This window comes from Castor canadensis, chromosome 12 (genome assembly GCF_047511655.1).
Source record: "Castor canadensis chromosome 12, mCasCan1.hap1v2, whole genome shotgun sequence".
Lineage (NCBI taxonomy): Eukaryota > Metazoa > Chordata > Mammalia > Rodentia > Castoridae > Castor > Castor canadensis.
Window position 1 is genome coordinate 104,609,157 of NC_133397.1, and position 23,208 is coordinate 104,632,364.

Here is a 23,208-nt window from a genome sequence, read left to right on the forward strand (position 1 = left end):
GATACAGAATTGGATTTTGCTTTAAAAATTCCCTCAGGGAATCTCTCAAGCTATATGGAGAGCAGACTATAATACACAGCAAGAAAAGATGTGGAGAAACCAGTTCTGAGTCTATTTATTTAGGACTTAATTTTATCCCTACTTTGTTGATGTCTTTAAGCATCATATCTTATTCAAATGGGCACTTCTGCTCTAGAAATCTGTTCTAGATGTCAACAGATCTGGAGAGGTCTACTTTGGTGGGACATCCATTTATTTTTCCACCTCTCCTTTATCCATCTATCATTCATCCATCTACAAAATTTCATTGAGAGGCTACTATTTGCCAAGGTAAGTGTCAAACAAGTTTTTTTTTTTTTTTTGGCCTGGAGCCATTCATAGTCTATTTGCTGAAAGAGACATGCAAATGAATAAACACGACATGTAGTAATGGCTGGATAGTGGAATGTGTAAAGTGGAATAGAATGTACAGAGTTAATAGCCAGGGTAAGAGTAGATGACATTTGACCAAGGTCTTAAAAGAGGAATAAGAATTTGCCAAACAATAATAATAACAGCTACTATTTCTTAAACTTCTACTAGGTCCTAAGCCAATGCTACAGTCTTTACATACATTATCTTACTTAGTCTTTCTCTCAACCTACTAGGTGAGGTAGGATATAATCCCAATCTCACAAACCAGGGCACATACAAGTCAGAGAGATTTTAGAAAGCTTCCTAAGTTCTTGTCTCCAGAGTGCAAAGTCTCACAGCTTTTTCATAGCGATATAGAGAATAAGCAAAAAATATCATCCAGTAGCTGCTAGTCATTGATGACCTGCCCTTTTGAGATCTTTTATTTCAGAGGAGGATTTTAGGCAAGAGAATATCATCTAAAAGAAAGTGAAATAAAGAAGGACATGGTGCATTTTGAGGAGGATGAGGTATTTGGAGGGCTGCAAGCACAGTGGGTAGAGTGTTTGAGGATGGAGGGCTTAAACTCCAGGATAGGACGGGGCCCAGTCAGGACAGAACTGCACACTGTGTGGAGGGTTTGTCTTCCTCTTGTGGGCAATTTCAGTAGTTTCTTACAACTTGGAGAGCTGAATCAGATCCCGATTGATCTCAGCCACTGACCGGCAGCCTAAAAGAATCACATAGTTACAAAGCTCATTTCTCTCATTTCATGGGCATGAGATGATGCAAGAGAAACAAGCCTTTAATCTGTGTGCTCACTCTCATAAAACGTTGCATGTACAGGGCAAATAATGTAGTTGCGATTGCATTAGAAATTATTTTCTCACCACGTCCCTGTTATTCTTTCACACCACTATGTAAAAGTGTCAGAGTAAAAACACAAAAACTCTATTTTAGCATTTTTAAAAGCCAACTTCTGTGTGCAGGAGTTGTCCTTGACCTTTACCTCAGTTCTGAAAAGGCATTAGGTCACATCTACTGAGAGGAATAAGCTCAAGGATAGCACAGGTGATATGATATGGGGTGAACACTCCATATAGCAGCTGCTTTCTAAGAGAAAGTTCTGTCAAAAGAAAATAACCCTTCTTTAGCAGAAGGTCTTAATTAAATGCAAAAGGACTGTAGCTCAGTTTGCATACAGGAATTGAAGAAGTCTCTCCAGACAAGAAATGAAAAGAGAAAAGAGAAAGCAAGCTGGAGTGGTAGTGTGGAACTGGGGAGTTGTGGACTCAACTAGACAGAGAGAAGTTTCTGGTGATGACAAGGCTGAACTAATTTACTAACAGGCTGCATGATGTTGAACTAGAACTTCTTTCCATTTCTGTGATACAGGCACCTTCCCCTCCCCAAACATAACAATAGTATTATTCACAAAAGTACAACTAATCAGAGGGTTTTTTCCTAAAATTACAAACATAGAAAGGGGTTGAATGTCATGCTTGAGTTGATTAGAATGGTCATAAATGGAAAACATGAAATCTTTAGACAACCTATAAATCAAATTAATTCAGTAGAACTAGGAACTCAGAGCCAGGGGGTGACTTTCCCAGAACTGGCAGTGATCTTGAGGAAAACTACAAGATTCCATTGGCAGAGACTAGTGCTTGACCTTTGTCTAGGAAATTTCTTACCTGTTCTTTCTTCTGGACAGCTACCAAGCCAAGCCAGTGGAGGGTTAGCTAGGAAGGGCTGACACTGCCATTGTGTAGACTTTCTACTCTAAGCTCCAAATCAGGAAAAAAATTTAAAACTTACCTGTAAGGGTCATAGAAGTGTGGAACTCAGTTTTTAAAATGTTCAAAACTTCCTCAACACCTTCTTCACCCTGCTCTCAAGACAGAAGGGAAAGACAGAACAAAAAAAGCCTTGACCATCTGCTAAGTATAAATAAACTGAGTATATAGTCAGGAGGACTATATATACTTATATAATCAGGAGGGTGGTGGATGCCTATAAAAACAGAGCTCTGTTGGAAACAAAGGAGAGCAAAGAGAAAAAGGTAAGGGTAAGAGCTATTGAAAGCTTGCAGCATGCTTCAGAGGGAGCCTGAAGATCAGGGGAGGTGATCTCCTTTGGGCATCTCGAAAAAATGGCAAGTAGGAAGTTGAACTATGGAAAACCAAGTGAATGAAAGGCACTAGGTCTCCCCATCAGTTCTTGCTTTGTCACTCTTACCTTGCAGGCAAGACCCCACATGATCGGTCTGCCAACAAAAACGCACTTAGCTCCCAGGGCCAGAGCTTTCAACACATCATTGCCTGTTCGAACCCCACCATCCAGGTAGACTTCAATTTTCCCTTTGACAGCAGCCACCACTTCCGTCAATGCATCAATCTGAAAAGGAGAAACATGGGTGGCTACCAGGATTTCTATTTGGACTATCAGGGGTCACAGGATGGGTACCCTGTCTAAGTGGGAGAAGATTAGGAAGTGCCCATGGCCTTCACCATTCTTCCCCTTCCAAGGCCCCCCCAGGACTGCTGTTGCTCAGCAGTGACTGCAGAGCCTCCTTCCTGAGGCCCCTGTGGACTCTCCCTCTGCTATTTACTGCTTCACCTCAGGTTCAGCTTCTTGCTGACTTTTAAAACCATTTAGAGGTTGGAAGAAATGCTTTGTCCCTCTTCACATCTTAAGAGGGACATTTTCCATTTATAATGTTCACTTTAATATGAAAGAACATGTTGACTTTTGGTTTTCTTCTATTTTTTCTGTTCCTAGGGTGTATAAGTTAGAAATATTCTCCACTGCTTAGACATTACATCTTTTTAGCAAAACAGGTACCAATAGCCATGACTCAAGTGTCTGGACTGACTGAAGCCTGTTCTGGGAAAATGGGCTGCACCTTGTTTCTTAGGACACCTACATGTTTGATCAAATAGTCCCTGAGAAGTGGAATTGGGAATACAGCAGCAGCATCAAAAAAGTGAATAACCTTTTGAAGAAGCTTAATTTGTTTTGGCTTGGTTTCTTTCAGTTCCAGGCACTGAATCCAAGAGGCCTTGACTCTCCCAAGATATCCCAGGTCACACCAGGCTCCTGGCTCCTCCAAGTCTGTAAGGTGGGTGACAGTCAGCCCCTCAGGAGTCTGGGAGTTCTGAACAGCCTCAGCGTTGTTTGTAGGTGTTGCTCTGAGGGTGCCAGAGGAGGGCAGTTGAAATTTGGACCTCAGAGGCCGCCTGCTGTAGAAGGAATTCACCAGAATTCTACCTGGATGACAGCCTTTGGCTGACACTGAGCAGAATAAGATGCCAGTGAGGAAAGAGCTTTGTATTTTAATTTATAAATCTGAATGTATTTTGGACTTGTATGTAATAACTGGAGAAAACTTATGCCCAAGTATTATTTGCCCAAGTACTATTTCTATGATGTTGTGGAAAAGAAATAAATATATTTGTGCAAAGCCCTATTGGACAGTAGAGGTAATGAGACTCTCAGAACAGGGAGTGAATTTCAGTGTGGGGTGCAGGACCATTTCTGTAGGTCATTTGCTAGAATTTGAGGATAAAGCTGTCTCATGATTCTAGGAAGAAGCAAATGATAGTGTTAGGTCTGGAACTTCACAGAAGTGAGAATTCTGCTCAAAACATTTCTGATTTTAAAGGGCTGGTTCCAGTCTGACGGGAGTGAAGGAACTTAGCACTGGCACAAAAATTTAAGGGGCACCTTAACCTTTCCTCTCAGGACTGCCTTTGCTATGTCCCATTGGTTCTGGTAGGTTATGTTTTCATTTTCATTGACTTCCAGGAACTTTTTAATTTCCTCTTTTATTTCATCAATGACCCATTGTTCATTAACTAATGAGTTATTCAGTTTCCATCTGTTTGCATGTTTTTTGTCTTTACTTTTGTTGTTGAGTTCTAGTTTTATGCATTGTGATCAGATAGAACGCATGGTATAATTTCTATTTTCTTATATTTGCTGAGGCTTGCTTTCTGCCCTAGGATATGATCTATTTTGGAGAAGGTTCCATGGGCTGCTGAGAAGAATGTATATTGTGTAGAAGTTGGATGAAATGTTCTGTAGACATCAAGTAGGTTCCTTTGATCTATGGTATATTTTAGATCTAGGATTTCTTTATTGATTTTTTGTTTGGATGACCTATCTATTGATGATAATGGGGTATTAAATTCTCCCACAACCACTGTATTGGAGTTAATATATGCTTTTAGGTCTTTCAGGGATGTTTGATGAAATTGTGTGCATTGACATTGGGTGTGTATAGGTTGATAATTGTTATTTCCTTTTGGTCTATTTCCCCTTTTATTAGTATGGAATGTCCTTTATCCCGATTGATCAATGTAGGTTTGAAGTCTACTTTGTCAGAGGTAAGTATTGCTACTCCTGCCTGTTTTTGGGGGCCATTGGCTTGGTAAATCTTCTTCCAGGCTTTCATCCTAAGCCTATGCCTATTTCTATCTGTGAGATGGGTCTCCTGTAAGCAACAAATTGTTGGATCTTCCTTTTTAATCCATTTCGTCAACAGTGCCTTTTGATGGGGGAATTAAGTCCATTAACATTAAGTGTTAGTACTGATAGGTATGTGGTGATTCCTGTCATTTAGTTGTCTTAGTTGTTTGAAGGTTTGATTGTGTGCACCTAAGTTTAGGTTACTCTCTAGTTTCTTGCTTTTTCTTTTCCTGTAGTTTGGTGCTGCCTGCCCTTTCATGGTTAAGTTGGGTTTCACTTTCTGTGTGCAGAATCCCTTGAGGAATCTTTTGTAGTGGTGGCTTTGTGGTCACATATTGTTTTAGTTTCTGCTTATCATGGAAGACTTTTATTGCTCCATCTATCTTGAATGATAGTTTTGCTGGGTAGATTATCCTGGGCTTGAAGTTATTTTCATTCAGTGCCCAGAAGATCTCACCCCAAGCTCTTTTTGCTTTTAATGTTTCTGTTGAGAAGTCTGCTGTGATTTTGATGGGTTTACCTTTGTATGTTATTTGTTTTTTCTCTCTTACAGCCTTCAATATTCTTTCCCTACTTTCTGTACTTGTTTTAATGATGATATGCCATGGGGTAGTTCTATTTTGATCTGGTCTGTTTGGTGTTCTGGAGGCCCCTTGCATCTGTATGGGAATAGATTTCTCTAGATTTGGGAAAATTTTTTAAATTATTTTGTTGAATATATTACGTATCCCTTTGCTTGCACCTCTTCTCCTTCTTCAATGCCCATGATTCTCAGGTTTGGTCTTTTGATGGAGTCGGTGAGTTCTTGCATCTTCCTTTCACAGGTCTTGAGTTGTTTAACTAATAGTTAAACAACTATTAGTTTTTCCTTTAATTACCATTTCATCTTTGAATTCTGAGATTCTGTCTTCTGTTTGTTCTATTCTGCTGGATTGGCCTTCCATTTTGTGTTGCAATTCTGTTTCATTCTTTTTTCTGAGGTTTTCCATATCCTGAGTTGTTTCCTCTTTAATGTTGTCTATTTTTGTCCTGAGTTCATTTATCTCTTTATTAATCGTGTTCTTTGTTTCACTTTGGTGTTTATACAGTGCTTCTATGGTTTCTTTTATTTCTTCTTGTGCTTTTTCAAATTCTCTATTTTTGTTGTCTTGAAGTTTCTTGAGTGTCTCCTGTACATTTTGGTTGATGATATCCAGTATCATCTCTATAAAATTCTCCTTGATTACCTATAGTGTTTCTTCTTTTAGATTGTTCTTGTGGGCTTCATTGGGTTCTTTGGCATAGTTTATCTTCATTTTGTTGGAGTCTGGATCTGAGTATCTGTTTTCTTCATTCTCCTCTGGTTCCTGTACTAATTTTTTGCTGTAGGGAAACTGGTTTCCCTGTTTTTTCTTCTTCCCTTCATTGCCCTTGGTGTTTTTATTGTCCCTGTACTGTGTGCAATTAAGTATTTTCTTGCTTGTAATAATAACAATGGTGATATTTAGAATGGAAGGGTGAGAGGAGATGGAAAGCAAAGAAGTTAAAGAAAAAGGGAAAAACAAATAAACAAGTAGAAAAAAACAAAACAAACAAACAACAAAAAAGTTTCAAAGATATAAACAGGGAGAGATAGTGTACTAATCAATAGTAAGCTGAACAGGCATTAGAGAGACAGAGAGAGGATTGAAAATGAAAAATAGATAAATAAATAAAAAAATAAATAAATGAAAAAAAAAATATAAATCTCCAAGTTCAAATGCAATAAAGTTTCAGTCTTAATAATTTCGTGTTCTTCCTTCAGCCTCCAATCCTGGATATGGTGTCTCAGAAGTAGTTCTGTTGTTGTCTCATCAAAGGGGAAAAAAACTAAAAAAAACAAAAAAACCCAAAACAGCACGAAACAACAAAAACCCCACAAAGTGTCCCAAGTTCAAATACAATACAGTTTCAGTAAGTTTTTCAGCATGCAGGTGTAGTTCGGTTATTGTCTCATCAAAGGAAGAGAGAAAAAAAAAAGAGTTTGGAGACAGTTCTGTGAATGGCTATCTGAGGCTGTGGCTCTCCTGCCCGCTGCTGTCAGCCTTCTGTGTCTGGAGGCTTTATTTATACAGATCTCAGGAGTGAGCTTAACACTCCCCTGGCCCCACAGGCCCCACTGGCCCCACTTGGAGTTCTCCTGGGTGCGACCACCACTGCTACAAGCTTTCCCCTTTCCAAGCTCACTGGGGGAGGTGACACTGCATCCGCTCTCTCAGGCTGGCGTGTTTATTTACAGCTCATGTGGGAAGTGGGTCTTCCCCCCTCTCCTGTGGAGTTTTCTTCCCTCTGCCACTTTTACAAGCTTTCCCGCTCCTGGTTGCTGGGCGTGTGCTGCCGCTCCTGCCTTCTCCAGCTGGCTTGTGAGGGATTTCCCATCCCCCCACTTCTGTGCTCAGGGCGCCCCGCCCTCTTTGCTATGTGTCTTTTTTGTTGTTATTCCTTATTATTCAGTTTTTTTCTCTTTTTTCCCTGGGTGGGGGTTGGTCTGTCCAGGGGCTATGCTGATCTGGCCCAGGGTTGTCTGTGGGAGTACCGCGTACCGCTTAGCTCACCTTGTGGTCCATGTCATCCCAAGTCTTCTGGGTGCTGGCGTCTAGCGACAGCATGGGAGCCCTCCTGGTTTCTCCATTTAATGTGAAGTGGAGATGCTATGCGCAGTCTGGAGGTGTGGAGGAGTCAAAGTTTTGCCTCTTCTGGGTGGTTTTTCCTGTAAGGTGTATATCCAGCATCTCTCCAAGAATTTACTTTAAGAGGCATGCTTTCTGCTTCCTCCCTCTAGCTGCCATCTTGGAATTCCCTCAGGGGGACTTATTTTTAAAAGCCCCATATTAATCTTGTTGCTGTTGCATGTGACCTTGGATTTGGATGTTAAGCCAAAAGGTCCTCAGTGGTATTGGAACATTGCTCTTATTCTACCTTAAGCACTTACTATGTATAGGGAACTTTGACAAGTTACTTGACATCTCTGAACTCTAGCATTCCCATGGTAAAATAGGTGTATCCTTATCTTGCAGTCCTGTTACAGACTTGGAGATGACATGCAGAAAGTTTGTAAAAATAGCCTGGCACACACTGGAATATTCTCAATGATTAACAGTCCTTAAACTCCATAGGGGATGCCTGTGGTAAGGAAGAAGTGATCATCCCTTTAAAGTCATGCTACTTACTGAAGCAGGGACCTCATCAAGCTGCCGTCCCCCATGGTTGGAAACAAAGATACCATCAACATTGTGCTTCATTGCTAGTTCTGCATCCTCTTTTGTCAGAATCCCTTTAAGGATGATGGGCAATCGAGTTATGCTCTGAATCCAGGAGATATTATCCCAGCAGAAAGATGGGTTCACAAGAGGCTGCTGGATACAAGGTTTACATTTTCTCTGTGGGGAATAAGAAGGTAAATCTTAGTCTTGAACTCCTACAAGACTGCTTGATCCATTCCAAAGATGAAAAATATTCAGACTACTATTACTTATAAGCTTGAAAAGAAGAGTAATAACTTTTTGGGAAAGTGGTGGTGCTGGGGTTTGAACTCAGGGCCTGCACTTGCTAGGCAGATGCCATACCACTTGAGTCATGCCTTTAGCCTCAAGAGGTGGTAGCTTACACCTATAATCCCAGCTACTCAAAAGGTGGAGATCAGGAAGATCAAGGTTCAAAGCTAGCTAGGCAAAACATATGCAAGTCTCCATCTCAACCAATAGCTTGGCATGGGGGAAAAGTAAATAGAAGGATCAAGGTCCAGCACTGCTTCTAGCTTCTTCTCCTAACAAAATCTGTATAAAGGAATTTCTATTTCAAATACTTATTCACCAACCATTAATCATGATCTTGCTCAATAACTATGCCGGAATCTGGGGACACAAAGACAAATAAGACAGAATCTATACTTTAAAAGAATTCAGAGTTTGGTATCTGAAATAGATAAGCAAAATGTCATTTTGACATCTTATGGTTGAGATATGCACAGGCCAATCAGACCTAAGCAATACTTCAAGAATCTAAACCAGAAGTTACTCACTGTCTACCCTTGGCTTACAATATGCATCAAATATCCTTAAATCTCATTGTGCCTCTGGAATGGATTCTAAAAGCACTTCCAGGTCAATTTGTAGTTAAGAACCATTGAGTTTCTTGGCTGGGTATCATAGCTACCCATTGACTACCATTACTATCTCTACGATAACTAAGGAATCCAACTTTATCACCTGGTGCTTCAGGGATGAGTTTTAAGGGGACAGTCATGTTGGTTCCTCAGTTTTCAAGGCAGCAGGGTAGGACCCAGTCTAGTCACACACCTTGGCTGTGAGCATCTTCTTCAAGGAGTCAGTTTGTCTACATGTGCCATTCAACATTATCACTTTCTAAACATGTCGTGAAGTAGAAAATGTTGGGTGACTTCTTTCATTTACTCTCCTATTTCTGAAAAACCTTTTCAGGGCTTTCTTACTTCTCAGCGTCTAGCCCTGGCATGAATATTTCTGGTGACAGGTTGTGCAGCTCCAGGGGTGGGAACATTTGGTCTTATGTTCTGCTTGCCTAGAAGCTCTGGGGACTAGGAACCAGATCTGCTCTTTGAACTGCTGTACTCCCAGTGTCTGGCAAGCACTCAGTAAATACTTGTGGAAAGGAGGAAGGGAGAAAAGAGGAAAGAAGGAAGGAAATTTGCCTTCACTAATGCCTGCCACTTGAGTATGGTATCTTTCCTACCTCTTCAGGTGATCGAAGATCCTTTAGCATTAAGTTTGCCAGCAAATTCAGTTTGTTTCTAATGTCCTGGCGCCTTTTGCCAATTGTGGGTACATCCACTGTGATCACCAAAGCTTTGAAACCCAGGGATTCTGCTCTCTGGATCAGCTGTTTGTTCAGCTGCCAGTCTGAAAGCACATAGAGCTGGAACCAACGGAGGCCTCTGGGGGCAACAGCAACAATGTCTTCAAGGGTACAGCTGGAATATGTGCTGGTGATATAGCAGATGCCTGCTGCTTGGGCACCTGCAAAACAAAAGCCATGACTCAGATTGAAGGGCAGAGGTGATCTGGATTGAGGTGAGCAACTGCCTAGGAGCCTGGGTTGCTTTCTCTGTGAGTGAAGATAAAGCTTGACTGCATTCTGCTTCCCTGTAGGGCAGGGATGGGGAATGGTTTGATCAGGCTCAGAGGCCAAAATCTATTCAGGTCATCTTCTATACATCCTGCCTTACAAGTCTTGTATCCCATAATAAAATGTTTCCATCCAGAGCTTTCCTTGGTTCCTAGAACCATGTTGGATGTATTACAGTCTTCAGAAAAGAAGGCAAACTTGTGAATAAAACAAAAGAGAATCAGAGGATGGGAAATGTAATTCCAGTGGAAAACCCTGAATTTTGTAGTGGAAGAAGCATTATATCTGAAATTAGAAGAATGCTAATTCTTTGCTGTGTGGCCTCGAGTCTCATTTTCTTTACTTGTGAAATGATTTACTTGTTGAGTGATTAAAGATACTACATGGAAGTATTCTTTTAACTTGCAAGGTGATGTACTGTACAAATGCTAGGAGGTTGATGATGATGGTGGCGATGAAGTCGACATTGATACTGCTGCTGAACTGCATCATTTTTGTTGACATTTTGGTGACATTAGCCTTCTCCAGTAGGCTAATGTCATTACAATGCTACAACCAATGGCAGAAAATTTGCCTTAATTCAAAATTAACATTGCCAATGCTTCACGCCAATGGGAAACACTGTTCTTTTGTCCCACCCCAAACCAATATATTTGACTATGAAGAGTTAGTGAGCTCATCATACTGATACAGAATATTCATATTTCAAGTCAGATCTGGTTATGTCTTGTTCAGCTCCAGAATCCTCAGATTCATTGCCTCCTGCATCATGGAATCAACTGAGAAGACCCCAGAGAAGCCTGAGGCAACTAAAAAAAAGTAGATTTGGCCTAGAGTGAAGATTATAGAGTCCCAAAAATATTTTTAGCCCCACCTCTTCTCATTATTATTGGTAGTAGTAGTAATAGTAGAAACAGCAACATTGGTGTCTCCCATTGAGAGATAATGGGAGTTACTAGGAAAGAGACATAACCCCGAAAGAAACTTTTTGTTAAACAAAATGAAAGGTCAATCAAGGAGAAGGGAAATGGAATATTTGAACAAAACCAACTGCCAATGCCTTGATATCATGATTTTGTCCTCATTCCAAATTCAGAGATTCACAGTTCAGCCCCATTCCTGGTACTGAAGGAGCCAAAGAGAGCCATACTATTAGGGCCATCCTTGGGGCCTATCGTTTGGCCATCCTTCCCCCCTCAGTGAGTGAGATTCAGCAGGGTCAATATCCTTTTTTCTGAGGATCTACTTGGGATTTCAACACCCTGCTATTCATCAGTAACCTTTCACCATAATGATCTATTATGGATAATGGGTGTTTTCGAAATCTTACACAAATATGGCTTTAAGCACTCCCTTTCCCATCTTCTTTAATCCCAACCAGATTCCTGCCTGTAAGGCCCTTCAATGAGAAGTCTTGGAGTTCCCTGCCACTGCTCTGAGAGAGGTCCCCTGCATACTTCTGGCCCTCTGGGAAGGGAGCCTCAAAAGGAGGTTGGATCAAACCTCTTGCTGTACTCATTTCTCCATCAGGCCAGGCGATACAATGGAAAGCTGTGGGTGAGATGCAGATGGGGGCACTGATCTCCTCTCCCTGGATTGTGGTCCTGGTGTCCACATCTGACACATCTCTTAAGAACCGGGGACGGAGGCGGATTCTGTGCTAGACAAAGAGAAGTTCTGTTAGTGTGTTTTCTCTCGCGATGCTGTCTGGAACTGTGGTCCCCTGATTCCTGGTACAGAAATCCTATGAACCCTTGGTGGGTTCTGTCAGCTCATTCTGAGTAAGCAGTGTAGGGCATGCAGGAAGCTCACTTCCAGGCCGCTGCTCTGCACATCCCCTTCCACATTAACTCAGCCCTCTCTGAACTACTAATGCTCCATGGGCCACACTAGTCCCTGCCTTGCTCTGTCAGGAGTCAGTGTCTGAGTCCTGCTTCCCTGACTTGCAGTGCTTGGATGGGTTGATTAGTTCATCATGAGAAGGACTAGAAAGGAAAAAAAGAGACAGGAAGAATTCCAGGCTCATTCCCTCCCAGTTGGAAACAAGTCCCTAGGAGGTAACTAGAGGCCATTCGAAGGGGACAAATCCCAGGAAATGATCATGGATTTTTTGCAGGAAGATAATTTATTTGACTATTTGACTTAAATGTTGTTGTAGAGAAGGCAGAATTCACAAACAATAAGTGTGCAAAACACAATTTTAAGACAAATGAAAAGTGAGTCTTAGAGTCCAAATGTTTATTGTTTGTAAAATGTCATCTCTGTACACAATGGAGAAAGATTTTCTGTGAATACTAATTATGCAAACTTACTGAGTAAGTTAGCTTCATTTATTTCATGAAATAGCAGTAATAATCCAAATTTTCTAAGTATTTTAAGGATAAACTGAGATAAAGCATTTAAAGTGAACAGTGTTGTGCTGTGTATGAAAATACACAGTAGAATGTTTACTTTGTGTCCTATTTTTAAAATTTTCTTCTGACTGCTACATCACAGGGTCAGTAAACATATATAGAGGGCCAGGTTTTGTGGGCCACAGTCTTTGTCACAATTATTAAGCTCTGCTAATGTGGCATAAAAGCAACCATATACAATAGTAAATGAACGAGCATGGCTGTGTTGCAATAAAACTTTATGGATATTGACATTTGAAGTTCATGTATAGTCATGGGCTATGTAATGATGATTGAGTCATCAACAGAGCACATATACTAAGGTGGTCCCATGACATATCACCTAGTGATGCTACAAGCCATCTTAGTAAGTATTCTCTATTTATATGATGAGATTTTCTAGCAATGCAATTCTCAGAACATATTCCTGTCATTAAGTGACATGTGACTATAATTTTTACATTTCCTTCTTTTAACTCTGTCCCCATCCTTAGCTGTGGCCCATAAAACTAGGTGGTTGGTCAGATTTGACCCGTAACTATTGTTGGCTGATCTATGTTCTATCTTTTATTTTCCAAGTACAACTCTTCTTTTTTGAATCAATTTTATAATCCCTATGACTCCCTGAATTTTCATAATTTTTCCAAGTCTAAGTCTTCTCTCTTGTCTTACATTTTCTCTTCCCAGACAGAAGTTTAGAACTCAGGAGATCTGGGCCTATGCAGTGGGCTTCTTTTCCTTGCCCTGTGGCTGGTCTTCGTGGGGCTATTTTTTTGGATTACAAAGTTGCTGGGATGCAGAGAAAGGATTATTTATCCTAACTCTAAGATAAATTCTCTCTGGGACCATTTTTCCGCCAGCTCCTTTCTACTCTCCCCCACAAACAAGCCAACAACAGCAACAAAAAACCCACATTGTTGAATCTGCAGTATTTTATGTTCTTTGGAAGAAGAAGCCAGGAGTACCACCACCTAAGCAACTCTCAACCAGTACATCTTAGCTTAACACTAGAAAGGATACAGAAGACCAAACTTTTTAAATGCTGCAATGTTGTCATCTCGTGTGATGCCTTCATCGGCTCCTCCTTCAATAAAATCCCAAGATGACTTCGACAGTCGCTCTCGTGCATGTGCTTGAAAGTCTGTCAAACATACCAAGGACATTTCTGGACCTTAATAAAAAAGTAACAAAACCCAGTAAGAACTCTTCAGATGTAGAGTGAGGGTAAAGGGGGAGCCATTTTATTAAAAGTTATTTGGATGCAACATTGATGCCCTGTATTCCTTAACTTAAATGGTGCTACTGTCTAAGATATTGATACCTAAGCCAGTAGTCCTCCATTCTCCCACCTTTATTCTGAAGTCCTGATTATTTGGTCTTTTAAGTGTTCTTATGTCCATCCCCTCTATTCTACACACTCTGTCCCAGATCTAGTTATGTCTCTCTACCTCTTAAGAGATTATTACAAAAAAAGTATTTTTGTTTTTTGCCTTCAGCTCCACTTTCAATCTCAACTCTCTAGACACATTTGCCTAAGATCTTCCTAAAATGCAAGTCAGTTCATGCCTTTAATGTGACCATATTATGGCACTCACAGTTTAATAAGACTTGCTTTCTAAATGCCTCACCAGCTTTATTTCTTGGTGGGTTTTCCTTGAACCTCTCATTCAAGTCAAAATATGTAAAACTGGGACTGAACTGATAATTAATGGGAGTTCCCAGGCACCTCCAGATGTCTGAATTACCTGAAGCTATCGATGACATGACAGGTGTGTGGTTTTTGATTTTTTGCCACTTCTTGACTGCATCATTGACAATATTGCTTAGTATTATTAAGAGGCCAAAACATCATCACTTGTCTCTTTGCTTTTTGCTAATTTTGAGATCGAGAAACAGAATATGTTGCTCCCATTTATTCTCATTCACAATCTGAACTCAGTAAACCTAGAGGTTAATACTTCTGATACAATGACCCCAGAAAGAAGAATGAGGGCAGAGTTTGGCATTGCCAATAAATTTTCCAAACAGGACCAAGGGGACTGAGATCAGTAGCTGTAAGGATGCTGTAGACATTTGTTGTAGTCCCAACATAGAGGGCTCTTGCACCAGAAGATTCCAGAAGGCAAAGCCAAAAAACTGCAAGTTTAAAGCTTTAGCTTATTCTGGAGCAGTAGGCAGCAGTATGAAAATTAGTCAATGGCTGAGAGCAAGGACAAGTCCAAAAAAACTTGCTCTTCAATCAGGAATGGCTTAGCTCCCACAAAGAGCAAAGGGGCCAAAGGGCTAGATAAAATATTATGTAGTGGATATCTTAGCTGGGTTAGAGATGGGACCAAACTGGCCAGGGGCATCCAGAATCTGGGAAGTCAAAACAGAGTAGCCAATAATATATACAAAGTTGATAAACAGAGTAATATGATAGAAAACAGAGCCCTTGGGATGTGTAGATTCTGGATGGAGGCAGGGAGGAGGAATTTGGACCACAGCAACAGAGCTTCTTCTCACAGATAACCTAGTCAGGAAAGGCAGGAAGCTATTAAGGGGCTTAGCTCAGCAACTGTATCTAATTTAATTCATTCTTCCCCAACATTTTGAAAAGTCACCAAGAGTTAGTTCAATGAATTAATTATTTCATCTGTCCAATTATCTTGTAATTTCTTACTTATAATTCTATGTGCTTAAAAGAGTTAATATAGAAGGTCTGAAACTGTTATTTGTTGAAAAACCTGCTTGCAAGGGTAGACCTTGGCCCTGTCTTAGAATGTAGATTTCAGCAGGGTTCCTATCGTGCTCTGATAAGAATGGCTCATTGAAGTAGAACTGTGTGCACAAACAACGTGATTTAAGCTGAACATCTGCTGTCTTTCTGGGAATCTAGGGTTTTGCTACAGAGCTGACCCCACGACTATCTCCCAACATAAAACTTAGCCTTCAGTCACTTGAGCTTTTCTGATAGATGACTTTGTGTATACTAGGAGACTTGAGTGCATCCTATATGACTCCACTGGGAGAGGACTTCTGGAAGCTTATACCCAATTTCCTCCAGATTCTGCCCATACACTTTATACCTTAGGGTTTAGGAAAGTATGGGACCCTGAGCTGCTGTTCCTAAGTGTGACTTGCTTGCCATCTCTCCCAAATGCCATCTCTCTGCCTTCCTGGATGAGAGTTCTCCATCAGCTGCCAACTCCTGATATTCTATATATTATGCATTCACAGAAATGTTCTGTGTATTTCTAGGTTGGAAATTACACAAAGCTAGTGTCTAATCTGAAAACTAGGGCTCAGACCCACTCAGAATAGCTACCTGGAATAATGTGAATTATACATAATTTGGGAGCTTCTTAGAAATAAAGCGTAACTCCAAGATCTGCAAATACAACAAACACTATTTTATCTCATTTTTATAGCTTTTATCTAATACTTCCTCTCAATTTCTTTGTGGAATAGACAGAAACATTAGAGATAATAGAGTATTAATCTCACCATTTTACCTTTGAAGAGAATGAGGCTGAGGAAATGAATGACATGAAATATTAGTAAGTTATTACAGGGGATAGTTCTGGAACCATGTCTCCTGGTAGCCTCCAGTAATAGCTGTTCTTTAATTTTATAGTGAAGACCAATAGATGGCGCATATAAATCACATGCTACATTAAATTTAAGAGAAATTTGTAGGCTTAAAAACACAGTTGTGCACTTTTTTCTTTTTACAACATATATAAAAATTAGTGGAATGCTTAGGCTTATGGTCAAAAAGAAAAACTTTGTCGTTCAAAGCTTTTCATGAATTGTAAAGGGAAGAATTATGCTTTTGTATATTTCAGTCTGATCCATACCAGACTTAAAGCCACCAGAAATTAATGGGAAGATTCAGGTTATCTATGGCTTTCTTATTTTCCCATTTAATTTCATATCCTTTCTATATTTGTTTCTTCTGTTCTTTACTGCTTCAATTATCCAGGCGGAAGACATGGGGAAAAATAATGAAAGTTTTTCGCACACTGACTGAGCCTTAGATATCATTCCAGGAATTTTCACTCATTTAACCTCTTTAGGCCTTTTGTTTTAAGGTCAATGAAAAGGGGTCAGGTACAATGAACACATCATTGCGAAGAAAGGGAAAAATCTAAGGGCAGTGACATTCAGTGGGACACCTTGCTAACATCTGAAGTTCAAAGTCTTTTCCCTGGCTGAGGACGCAGACAGAGCAGACAGGTATTTTGAGGGAGGCCCTGTTTTCCATGTTGTAATCTGACCAGAGGCACTTAGGCTGAACAAGATGTTTTCCTTCGGAGATTTTGTAAGACATTCTGTGGGAAGTACAAGGATGAAAATCCCAAGGTAGGCTGTGAAGACACAAAGGATGTAGTTGGGGGGATGGGGACAAGATGTCCTTCAAGACCTTCTGGCCTGGCTGGTAAAAATGTAAGCCACTTTTGTCGGCGAGTGGCTGAGATAACTCCAAGGGCTGCACTCTGGGGGCCCAGTTTGAGAGATTAAACTGTTCAAGGTTGGCTGAAAAATGCCTGAATTATCATACGTGTGACAACTCTGTCTCAGTCTCAAGGTTAGTGGCTGCAAAGGGTAGAGCTGTCACCATAGCAACAGCAGAGTTATCAAGAAGAGCTTGCAGCAGGAGTAAGCCCTGGTAATGGCTTGAATGATGATAGAGCAAGAAGGGGCCCAGAGCTCCAGGGGGCCACGTGAGTCATCCTGCAAACAGCAGTCAATCACAGTGGGAAAAGCTCCTGGGACTGAGGCAGATGAGCCCCCAAGGAGACCCCAACATTGGGAGGTAAGGGAAGGGGGATGGACTTGAATAGCAGCCAATCCTCAGACTAAAAATGGGACCAGGTGTTCTGACATTGGGATGGCCTGACAAACCAAAGATTACCATGTTTGGAAGTGAGGGAACGAGTTTCCCTGTGTGGGTTTGACAGATGTTGCAAGAATTGATTTTGGTTTCCATCAGCCCAGGATCCTTCCAGGACTCCTTCCAGGTTCTGATGACCATTCTTTTATTTTATTCTGCTTTGTATTATAACAATTAGTCCTCTTCAGCCCACCTCCAACCCCTCTCATGTTTTCCTTGTCATTAATGCAGCTTCCTCTCTTGACCTATGAGTGCTTTTTACCATGACGAATGTGATGTTTGTGTTCTTCAGAACTGCCTCTTCAGTGGTGACAGGGAAATAAATGGCTCAGGCCTTTATTCTACTCTGTATATCATCAGTCTGGGATATACTCATCCTGGAGCTCCTGTGACCCAAGGAGGCCGTCAACTACCCACTGTGATACCTTCTTAGGTCGCAATGATCACAGGTCCTGTCTGTCAGGATTGGAAGACAATTTAGAATAGTGTGCTTAGTGGAGCTGAGAGGGACCTTAGAGAGACAGAGAGGTATGCCTAAGTTTGCTAGCTGAATTAAAATATGAAGCCAGGCCTCTGGCCTCCATACTTAGTGCTCTTTCTGAACAGTTACTATGGGTAGCCTAGCAACATAATCAGAATTAGGTCCTCTTTACTTGAGAATTAGCTTCTCAACATAGATCTAAGATTTCTAGAGTCTTGCCTTGTCTAACTTGGATTTCATTGTTCTAACTCCTTCTCTATCTCTTCTGACTCTGCTTAGCCTCTATCAGCAAAGGGGGCTGTATTTGATATAGGATCAGTTAATTCACTGTGTTTCACTGGTACACTAGTGTTTGTGGCAGCTGAGGCCGTCTGCTTCATGGGAGAAGGTGCCTGACACTACTTACATGAGCAAAGGCAAGCTGCTTTTCTCTAAACCTCAGTTTCCTCATTTGAAAAACCATAGGTTTTTGTATATTTCAGTTTAATCCACAGTGGGTTTAAAACCACCAGAAATTAAAGCTTGGGTTAGGTCCTTCAGGTGCTCTCCTTTTGTTTGTCCCATAAATACAAAAACCTCTGGTTCAACGAGATCATATTAACATTTGAGTTTAGCATCAACTTTGTGGCAGTAAAGTTCAAAACAGAGAACCAGCACATTGTTTAGGCTTATTTGCTAACAAAGAAGAGCTTGGTACTCAGCCTGTCTGGGATCGTCCTCCCCACCCTGGAAACCTTTCCCTTTTCAAGCTGTTCTGGCTCTGTGGTTCCACGTTATGGCTTCAGGGGAACTATTGGACAGATCACACCACCATCTCCCTTTGACAAGAGAATGAGTGTTCTGGGAGCAGCCGCTTTCCCTGCAAGTAGATCAGGTAATCAAAATCCATCTTGCCACATGCATGCCTCTTCTTCCTGTCTCAGATTTCCAAATGATCTATTGATTTTCTCAGGGAAATCTTTCTCCCTCTTTCTTTCTGTTCCCTAATCCCTCCCGTTCTCTTCACCTTTCCAGCTGCAAAAAAAAAAAAAAAAAAAAAAAAAGAACTCCATTATGGTAGATGAAAATCATGCTACATAATCCCTTGTGTCACGAACCGAAAAGTAGAAAAATTTTAGTCATATTGACCTGTAAAGAACTTCAAGGGATTTTGAAAGTACCCTCAGAGGGCACCCTAGAATTCCTTCCTTAAACTTCCACTGAGCTATCAATTCTTTTAATTAAGATTGCTGTTCTCCATCATCAGCATTCATGAGAAAAATGAAACTATTCATTTATTTTTTTTGTGGCACTGAAGTTTGAACTCAGGGCTTCACACTGGTACTATTACTGCTTGAGCTACTCCACCAACCCTTTTTCACGATGGGTTTTTTTGAGATAGATTCTCAAAAACTATTTGCCTAGGGCTGACTTTGAACCTTGATCCTCCTGATTTATGCTTCCTGAAAAGCTAGTATTATAGGCATGAGCCACTTATACCCAGCTTGAAACTACTTATTATGAAATTTTTATGGTTACAAAAAAAATCATGGTTGGTTAAGGGCTAGCAATAAAACAACATTGCTTTATAGTCATTAGTGTTGCAAACATGCTAATTTTCTGCTTCTTTGTGAATTAAATGGGTATTTTCTGTCACCCGGGAATCGAATCATTTAATGGCATTCTGTCTATGGGAAAATATGTTCTGAGTTCCACACAAAAGATTTCCACCTAGAGGTTTGAAGCTCAGAAATGTTGCACAATGTATGCTTCCTCTAGGGTATTGGAGACAGAACAGGGCATATTGGATGATACTGATGCAAGTGCTCATATAGGTTTTGAAAGGTTGTGATTTTCTGATTCTGTTAAACAATAGGATAATTCTGCTATGCAAAGAGCCTTGGAGACAGCATGATGGCTCCTTTATGTGAATAATAATGACAATAAAATTGCAACCATTTATCCAGTGTTTCATGATGTGCCCTGCACTGTGTAAACTGCTTTATGTGCAATCAAGGATTTTTTTTTCTTTATTTGGCATGCTGGGGTTTGAACTCAGGGTTTCACACTTGCTAGGCTGGTGCTTTACAACTTGAGTCACACCTTCAGCTCTTTTTGCTCTGGTTATTTTTGAGATAGGATCTCATATACCCTGGTCGGCCTGACTGTGCTCCATCCTCCTATTTACACTTCTTGCCATCTCTGGGGTGACAGGCATACACCACCATGCCCAGCTTTTTCTCTTGGGATCTTGCAATCCTTCTGATCTCTAGCTGAGCCAACAGTGCCCAGGCTGTGCATTGATTTTTTTTAAATCTCCATTGTAATACCAAACACAAACATTATTACACCCATTTCACAGATGAGGAAAAGGTTAAAATATTTTGTTCAACACCAAACATCTACTCATATGTTCTTATTCTAGCAGCCTGCTTGTTAAGCACTATGGAAAGAAGAAAATGTATATTGCCAAGAGTGGCTTATAGAATGATGGTGTTGACAGGGATTTTAAAGGTTGAAAATGTCATGGTCATATGCAGTTTTCCCTTTCTTTCAACAAAATCACAACTTAATCATAAGTAAAAAATAACCAACCAACCAAAGAAACCCCTTAGTAGCTGGCCATTAAAAATAACTTCTTAACCACCTATGAAGCATTTTTCTGTGCATTATTCTATTTGATGGTCACAATAATCAAGTGAGATTAAAAACAAAACAGTGAAGAGGGTGTGAGAATCTCATTTTGTAGATGAATAAAAATGAATGCAGAGAGTCCAAGTATATTATACAAGCAACATGACAAGGATGGTAATGCTGACCTGACCTGAATCCTTTTGACTTGCTTCTGGCCAGCAGGGAGCATTAGTATTAGTGTGCTCTGTTGTGCATGGTTGAATTGCTGCATACAGTGAGCGTAGTCGGGTCCCACACAGAATCCAGACCACTGGTAAAGATTTCCTACCTGAAAGTGAAATCGTCACCCCTGCCTCTTTATTTGCTTAGATAGAAGGTGCAAATAGACACAAGAAATTGCACAATGGTTCAAAACAGGCTCCGAACTTTACTCTTTTCACCACAAGATAAGAGTCCAAAATCCAAAATTCTCTAAAATTTCACACTGTTTGAGTGCCAACATGGTACTAAGTGGAAAATTCCACACCTACCTTAACTGGATTGCAGTCAAAACACTAAAAAATATTGCATAAAATTACCTTCAGTCTATGTACATAAAGTGTGTTTGAAACATGAAGGGAATTTTTTCTTTTTTAGATTTGGCTTCATCCCCAAGATGTAACATTATTCAAATAAAAATGTGTATGTGCAAATATCCTCAATTCAGAAATCTGGGTCACTTCTGTTCTCAAGTAGTTTGAATAAGGGATATTTAACCTGTACTAACTTCAGGTCTTGTAGCAGAGAGAGAAAAGGATGGAGGAGGTGGGTTATGGAGTGCAGCTGTGTGTCTCTTTTTGCTTTCTTCCTGGCATCTCTCACTGTGGCGACTGTTGCTCAGAGCAACAGCCCCATAAGGCAGTAATGGCTGAGGAGGCCACTGGAGTAGAGAAAATAGACTCTCTCATAAGCTTTATGACTTCAAACATAGGTTCAAATCTCAGCTTTGCTCCTTACTCACCATGGTTCCATAAAAAACTAACTTCTGAAAGGAGAACATTAACACACCTCATGAGGACCATATAAAGTTTCTAGAACAGTGCCTTGTGTGGACTAGATCACCAATAAATGGCAGATATACTTTCATCATTCCTCCTGATGACAGGTGAATTTTCATCTGAGGTGCTAAAAGTTGAAAGCTGCTTCAAGATTTGAATAGTTGTGTGGTAGTGTAATTTAAACCCAGGGTCATACTTGTCTATACTCTAGCCAACAGGGTTCAACAATAAATCCTCTCCATCTGGATATTGAGGCATTTATTGCTTCCCAACTTTTCCCAGTTGCTTAACGATATACAGAGTTATATGACTAGTTTTGGCCAATGGGCTGGGTGTGGGAGTGACATATGCTAATTTTTGGGCAAGATTTAGGAGATGGTACCTGTGAGCTTCCATCTTTGTTTTTTCCTGCTACAGAGAACCAGGGCATTGTCCTCTGGAGATATAGCTATGACATACGGGCAGCTTGTGCTTCCTTCCCAAATCATCATTTGGGAAGGAACATTATCATCACAAATGATGATTTGGGAAGGACATTAGCTGATTTTGTATGAGAAAAAAAATTGTGTGTTAACCTGCCAAAGTTTTAGAGTTTATTCTTTACTATGGCATAGCCTAACCTAACTAATATACCTATGTGTTGTCTACATACTAGAATTAAAGAAAAAAGCCCTATATTTTTGCTGCTCTCAAGGAGCTAGTAGTCAAAGTTGAAAATACACTTCAATAGCACATCCTCTGTTTGCTAATATGATTTAGAGTATAACAGGAGTGTTTTCTGGGGCAAGTTTCCTAGGAATTGGAAATATTACCCATTGCCTCTCAAATAGTACTTCATAGATGGTGTTTAACTTCATTTGTTCATAGATGATATTTGACTTCTTATCTATCCATAAAACTGGGACCTCATGAGAAACAAAGGATCTTGTAAAATGCAGACTAGCATCATGGTTCAAAATGAAGGCTTTGGGAACTTTGCTTCTTGGGAGGAAACAGAAGCTCTTTTTCTTTTAGTCCTGTTTCCAGACTCTGTTCTGTTCCATTCAACTATTGTTTGCCTTTAAACTAACACCATCCTATCTTGATAATTGTTCTTATACAGTTCTTCCCAAACCAATACACCTAGTTCCAAGTAAGCAAATATCCTCCAAGCAACTACACCACTCCCATTGCTTGAGACAAACACTTTTGGCTTTTTAGAAGCTGTAGTCCTACTGTTTTCTTCAGGTATGGCCTGGTAGCAGTGATCCAAAAACAATAAATATATCCCTGATGGCAAAAACTGTAGCTTTTGGGTTTTCAGAACCTTTTCAAGTGAACATATTTTGACCTACTTTTCCTCCTAAGAGCAGGTGATTCTTGGGCTTAACTTCTCTAGCCTGAACCTTCTTTGTCTATAGTATCTTTAGTACCAAAGCTTCCTCCACTGGTGTCCCAGTGCCCCTGTCACCTGACTCCATATGACCCCCCTTGCCAAGGCTTTTGCTTTGCAAACTCATAGTCAGTTCCCATGATACCTCACATAGGTAGTGTCCTACTGCTACTTCATCCCCTTCCCTAGTTCCAAACACACAGCAGGAACCAAACAACGAACCTAATTCTGATGTTTTCCAGTACTCTGGTGTCCAGAGGCAGCTGTGCAAAGCCTGGCTCCTTGCTGGATGTGGTAGGAAATGGCAGGTCACTGCCCACAGCTCAGGAACAAAGGAGAGGCTCAAGGATAAACATTAACCTTTTAATAAAAACAGTCACTCTGGCAGTAATAAGTGACTTGTCCAGAGTAGAGTTAGCTTTGAAATGAACTTGACTGACGTTGCAAAATTC

The 23,208-nt window shown here is 40.5% G+C and overlaps 2 protein-coding genes across 6 annotated transcripts in view; one reads left to right on the forward strand and one right to left on the reverse strand.

The window, feature by feature from the left end:
• Positions 1-806: 806 nt before the first annotated feature.
• Hao2 (hydroxyacid oxidase 2) overlaps positions 807-23,208 on the reverse strand; it is a 28,886-nt gene continuing 6,484 nt past the window's right edge. The window contains exons 1-9 of one of the 4 annotated variants that reach the window (XM_074050655.1): positions 22,979-23,102; positions 20,538-20,675; positions 13,410-13,548; positions 11,488-11,639; positions 9,592-9,875; positions 8,052-8,261; positions 2,632-2,790; positions 2,212-2,281; positions 807-1,123 (exon numbers count right to left, since the gene is read on the reverse strand). In XM_074050655.1, coding sequence (XP_073906756.1) covers positions 1,068-1,123; positions 2,212-2,281; positions 2,632-2,790; positions 8,052-8,261; positions 9,592-9,875; positions 11,488-11,639; positions 13,410-13,540 — 1,062 coding nt within the window. In that variant the 5' untranslated portion in view covers positions 13,541-13,548; positions 20,538-20,675; positions 22,979-23,102 and the 3' untranslated portion in view covers positions 807-1,067. Of the gene's footprint in view, positions 1,124-2,211; positions 2,282-2,631; positions 2,791-8,051; positions 8,262-9,591; positions 9,876-11,487; positions 11,640-13,409; positions 13,549-20,532; positions 20,676-22,978; positions 23,134-23,208 lie in introns of those variants that run through there. The other 3 variants (XM_074050653.1, XM_074050654.1, XM_074050652.1) reach the window with 3 other exon arrangements.
• The window catches only part of Wars2 (tryptophanyl tRNA synthetase 2, mitochondrial), a 300,714-nt gene continuing 294,277 nt past the window's right edge, over positions 16,772-23,208 (forward strand). Inside the window, exon 1 of one of the 2 annotated variants that reach the window (XM_074050647.1) lies at positions 16,772-17,175. Coding sequence is in view for 1 of the 2 variants with exons in the window: in XM_074050646.1 (XP_073906747.1) it covers positions 18,566-18,608 (43 nt within the window). In the remaining variant the exon portion in view is untranslated. Of the gene's footprint in view, positions 17,176-18,384; positions 18,609-23,208 lie in introns of those variants that run through there. The other variant, XM_074050646.1, reaches the window with a different exon arrangement.